Here is a 5359-nt window from a genome sequence, read left to right on the forward strand (position 1 = left end):
GTGTGTGTCTGTGTGTGTCTGTGTGTGTGTCTGTGTGTGTCTGTGTGTGTGTCTGTGTGTGTCTGTGTGTGTGTCTGTGTGTGTCTGTGTGTGTGTCTGTGTGTGTCTGTGTGTGTGTCTGTGTGTGTCTGTGTGTGTGTCTGTGTGTGTCTGTGTGTGTGTCTGTGTGTGTCTGTGTGTGTGTCTGTGTGTGTCTGTGTGTGTGTCTGTGTGTGTCTGTGTGTGTGTCTGTGTGTGTCTGTGTGTGTGTCTGTGTGTGTCTGTGTGTGTGTCTGTGTGTGTCTGTGTGTGTGTCTGTGTGTGTCTGTGTGTGTGTCTGTGTGTGTCTGTGTGTGTGTCTGTGTGTGTCTGTGTGTGTGTCTGTGTGTGTCTGTGTGTGTGTCTGTGTGTGTCTGTGTGTGTGTCTGTGTGTGTCTGTGTGTGTGTCTGTGTGTGTCTGTGTGTGTGTCTGTGTGTGTCTGTGTGTGTGTCTGTGTGTGTCTGTGTGTGTGTCTGTGTGTGTCTGTGTGTGTGTCTGTGTGTGTCTGTGTGTGTGTCTGTGTGTGTCTGTGTGTGTGTCTGTGTGTGTCTGTGTGTGTGTCTGTGTGTGTCTGTGTGTGTGTCTGTGTGTGTCTGTGTGTGTGTCTGTGTGTGTCTGTGTGTGTGTCTGTGTGTGTCTGTGTGTGTGTCTGTGTGTGTCTGTGTGTGTGTCTGTGTGTGTCTGTGTGTGTGTCTGTGTGTGTCTGTGTGTGTGTCTGTGTGTGTCTGTGTGTGTGTCTGTGTGTGTCTGTGTGTGTGTCTGTGTGTGTCTGTGTGTGTGTCTGTGTGTGTCTGTGTGTGTGTCTGTGTGTGTCTGTGTGTGTGTCTGTGTGTGTCTGTGTGTGTGTCTGTGTGTGTCTGTGTGTGTGTCTGTGTGTGTCTGTGTGTGTGTCTGTGTGTGTCTGTGTGTGTGTCTGTGTGTGTCTGTGTGTGTGTCTGTGTGTGTCTGTGTGTGTGTCTGTGTGTGTCTGTGTGTGTGTCTGTGTGTGTCTGTGTGTGTGTCTGTGTGTGTCTGTGTGTGTGTCTGTGTGTGTCTGTGTGTGTGTCTGTGTGTGTCTGTGTGTGTGTCTGTGTGTGTCTGTGTGTGTGTCTGTGTGTGTCTGTGTGTGTGTCTGTGTGTGTCTGTGTGTGTGTCTGTGTGTGTCTGTGTGTGTGTCTGTGTGTGTCTGTGTGTGTGTCTGTGTGTGTCTGTGTGTGTGTCTGTGTGTGTCTGTGTGTGTGTCTGTGTGTGTCTGTGTGTGTGTCTGTGTGTGTCTGTGTGTGTGTCTGTGTGTGTCTGTGTGTGTGTCTGTGTGTGTCTGTGTGTGTGTCTGTGTGTGTCTGTGTGTGTGTCTGTGTGTGTCTGTGTGTGTGTCTGTGTGTGTCTGTGTGTGTGTCTGTGTGTGTCTGTGTGTGTGTCTGTGTGTGTCTGTGTGTGTGTCTGTGTGTGTCTGTGTGTGTGTCTGTGTGTGTCTGTGTGTGTGTCTGTGTGTGTCTGTGTGTGTGTCTGTGTGTGTCTGTGTGTGTGTCTGTGTGTGTCTGTGTGTGTGTCTGTGTGTGTCTGTGTGTGTGTCTGTGTGTGTCTGTGTGTGTGTCTGTGTGTGTCTGTGTGTGTGTCTGTGTGTGTCTGTGTGTGTGTCTGTGTGTGTCTGTGTGTGTGTCTGTGTGTGTCTGTGTGTGTGTCTGTGTGTGTCTGTGTGTGTGTCTGTGTGTGTCTGTGTGTGTGTCTGTGTGTGTCTGTGTGTGTGTCTGTGTGTGTCTGTGTGTGTGTCTGTGTGTGTCTGTGTGTGTGTCTGTGTGTGTCTGTGTGTGTGTCTGTGTGTGTCTGTGTGTGTGTCTGTGTGTGTCTGTGTGTGTGTCTGTGTGTGTCTGTGTGTGTGTCTGTGTGTGTCTGTGTGTGTGTCTGTGTGTGTCTGTGTGTGTGTCTGTGTGTGTCTGTGTGTGTGTCTGTGTGTGTCTGTGTGTGTGTCTGTGTGTGTCTGTGTGTGTGTCTGTGTGTGTCTGTGTGTGTGTCTGTGTGTGTCTGTGTGTGTGTCTGTGTGTGTCTGTGTGTGTGTCTGTGTGTGTCTGTGTGTGTGTCTGTGTGTGTCTGTGTGTGTGTCTGTGTGTGTCTGTGTGTGTGTCTGTGTGTGTCTGTGTGTGTGTCTGTGTGTGTCTGTGTGTGTGTCTGTGTGTGTCTGTGTGTGTGTCTGTGTGTGTCTGTGTGTGTGTCTGTGTGTGTCTGTGTGTGTGTCTGTGTGTGTCTGTGTGTGTGTCTGTGTGTGTCTGTGTGTGTGTCTGTGTGTGTCTGTGTGTGTGTCTGTGTGTGTCTGTGTGTGTGTCTGTGTGTGTCTGTGTGTGTGTCTGTGTGTGTCTGTGTGTGTGTCTGTGTGTGTCTGTGTGTGTGTCTGTGTGTGTCTGTGTGTGTGTCTGTGTGTGTCTGTGTGTGTGTCTGTGTGTGTCTGTGTGTGTGTCTGTGTGTGTCTGTGTGTGTGTCTGTGTGTGTCTGTGTGTGTGTCTGTGTGTGTCTGTGTGTGTGTCTGTGTGTGTCTGTGTGTGTGTCTGTGTGTGTCTGTGTGTGTGTCTGTGTGTGTCTGTGTGTGTGTCTGTGTGTGTCTGTGTGTGTGTCTGTGTGTGTCTGTGTGTGTGTCTGTGTGTGTCTGTGTGTGTGTCTGTGTGTGTCTGTGTGTGTGTCTGTGTGTGTCTGTGTGTGTGTCTGTGTGTGTCTGTGTGTGTGTCTGTGTGTGTCTGTGTGTGTGTCTGTGTGTGTCTGTGTGTGTGTCTGTGTGTGTCTGTGTGTGTGTCTGTGTGTGTCTGTGTGTGTGTCTGTGTGTGTCTGTGTGTGTGTCTGTGTGTGTCTGTGTGTGTGTCTGTGTGTGTCTGTGTGTGTGTCTGTGTGTGTCTGTGTGTGTGTCTGTGTGTGTCTGTGTGTGTGTGTGTGTGTGTGAGCGAGCGTGTGAATCTCTGAACAACTTTCCACTCTTCGAGTCAGGCGTGTGTTTTTCCTCCAGTGTGTTTATAGTCGTACAGTACAGTCCTGTGTTTGTGTTTAGTGTGAATATGCCTCAGTTGTGGGCTGAGTTTATTTTGGTGCTGCGGACTAGACATTTTACAGTCTTTCTCAGGCCTTTTGTTCCTGAAAATTTCATATATATATATATAATTTAGGGTACATTTCATGTCCATTGATGATAATTATATATTTTTTTTTTCTAGCACAAATAGCATATTTTATTCATTAAGATATATAGTACTATCTCACAGATACTATATTTTATGCACTGTTTCTCAGTTTGCATGAAATTGTCTTTATGTCCCTTAAATTACAGTTTTTGTGATGTCTGCTTTTTAAATTGATAAAAAATAACGAATAAACATGTTAAAATCAAGATTATTTATATATCTAAATATTTTAGAAAAAAAATAGATCGAGTTTAAATTATTTCAAAATAAGAAAATATTTCATTTTACTCATGTGTGCAAAAATTCTGTCAACTATGTCACAAACCAAACACCGCTTCAGAAATGATTTATCACAAAGCCATGTGATGTCATTTCCTTCTGTGGTGGACATTTGAACACAATATTTTCAATATTTGATCTCCAATAGCATATTGTCAAGGAGTATATTAAATGCCCATTAACTATGTTGTTATGGTTTGCAACATTTTTATGGTTTCAATTCAAATAAACATTCAAATTTGAGGTTAACCTTATCAAGAAAATTAGCTTGCCATTGAAATTATGAGTCAAAATTGTGAAATGTCAGTCTGTAGAGTTTGCATTGAAAGGGAAGACATCTCTCAGTCTATGATTCTTAAACCGCATTAATGACAGTAATGCATCATGATGATGTTTGTGTGTGTTTTCAGGCTCGCAGTAAACAGAATGGGGAATTCGCAGCCATTAAAATCATTAAAATGGAGCCTGGTAAGAGCTGAGTCTGACATACTGACCTGTCTGTAGATGATGCGCTGCTCACAGACCGTCTGTCTTTCACAGAAGATGACTTCTCTGTCATCCAGCAAGAGATCGTGATGGTGAAGAGCTGCAAACACAGGAACATCGTGGCGTATCACGGCAGTTACATCAGGTGAGAGAGCAAGCCTCACTGGAAACAGCAGAAGATACAACATGATGATGTTTCAGTAACACTTTTGAATTTGTTCATTCACTAGATACAAAATATCTCATTCAGCCAGTAAATTAGTACTGCTAATAAAATAAATTTTCCAATTAGTAACAATTGGTTAGTTATTATTTTTGTATTTAAAAAAAAAAGTAAAACATTAATAAAACTCCACAATATATATTTTTTTACACTGAATTATTAGTATTTTAATGCTTAAATTATGAAATTATCCTTTAAAAATGTTTAATAGGGTGGACAGAATTACTCTGGTCTGAACTTAGTTTTGATTGGACATAATATATAAAACATTACTGAATAAGTTTAAATCCTCAAGAATTGTGATAATCAAACAGAACACAATACATTTACAAAACCGCAAGAAAAGCTGAAATAGAGTCAGCAAGCAGCAAAACAATAATGCTATTCCAGTAACCGCATCATATCTCATACACGCTGGGAAATCACAAACCCAGTGTTGCTCATCTTTGGTCATCTTCGTTTGACTAAAACATTGAGGGGAATCTGTTGCTGTAACATGCGTGTGTATGTGGCGTCATGTAGTTCACATTTATTTTGATTACTATCCGGTTGGGTCTCGTAAACTGGGAAATATGCAGCTGCTGTTTTTACTAACTCAAACTCTTTTAATACATGAATGTAGTGTTGTTCAGCATCAGCTCTCATTGTTTGTCACTGAAATCAGAATCAAACTCGGATGATTCTCATATCTAGAAAAACAATGAGAGCTTGAGAACTCTTGAAAAACTCACAGTCAACAGATAAATGGATGTGAATATAAGAGTAAACGTGTGTGTCTGTGTGCGTGTGCGTGTGTGCGTCTGCGTTTGTGTGTGTGTGTGTCTGTGTGCGCGTGTGCGTGTCTGTGTGCGCGTGTGCGTGTGCGTGTCTGTGTCTGTGCGTGTCTGTGTCTGTGCGCGTGCGTGTCTGTGTCTGTGCGCGTGCGTGTCTGTGTCTGTGCGCGTGCGTGTCTGTGTCTGTGCGCGTGCGTGTCTGTGTCTGTGCGCGTGCGTGTCTGTGTCTGTGCGCGTGCGTGTCTGTGTCTGTGCGCGTGCGTGTCTGTGTCTGTGCGTGTGCGCGTGCGCGTGTGCGTGTCTGTGTGTGCGTGTCTGTGCGTGTGCGTGTCTGTGTCTGTGCGTGTGCGCGTGCGCGTGTCTGTGTGTGCGTGTCTGTGTGTGTGTCTGTGTGTGCGTGTGCGACTGTGTGTGTGTGTGTGTGTGTGTGTGTGTGTGC

The 5359-nt window shown here is 44.7% G+C and overlaps 1 protein-coding gene across 1 annotated transcript in view; it reads left to right on the top strand.

The window, feature by feature from the left end:
• LOC107757316 (mitogen-activated protein kinase kinase kinase kinase 5-like) overlaps positions 1-5359 on the top strand; it is a 28918-nt gene that overhangs the window by 7737 nt on the left and 15822 nt on the right. Inside the window, exons 2-3 of the mRNA XM_016574756.1 lie at positions 3849-3906; positions 3979-4069. Coding sequence (XP_016430242.1) covers positions 3849-3906; positions 3979-4069 — 149 coding nt within the window. The remainder of the gene's footprint in view (positions 1-3848; positions 3907-3978; positions 4070-5359) is intronic.

Source organism: Sinocyclocheilus rhinocerous, unplaced genomic scaffold, assembly GCF_001515625.1.
Source record: "Sinocyclocheilus rhinocerous isolate Xijiao unplaced genomic scaffold, SAMN03320098_v1.1 scaffold3916, whole genome shotgun sequence".
Taxonomy (NCBI): domain Eukaryota; kingdom Metazoa; phylum Chordata; class Actinopteri; order Cypriniformes; family Cyprinidae; genus Sinocyclocheilus; species Sinocyclocheilus rhinocerous.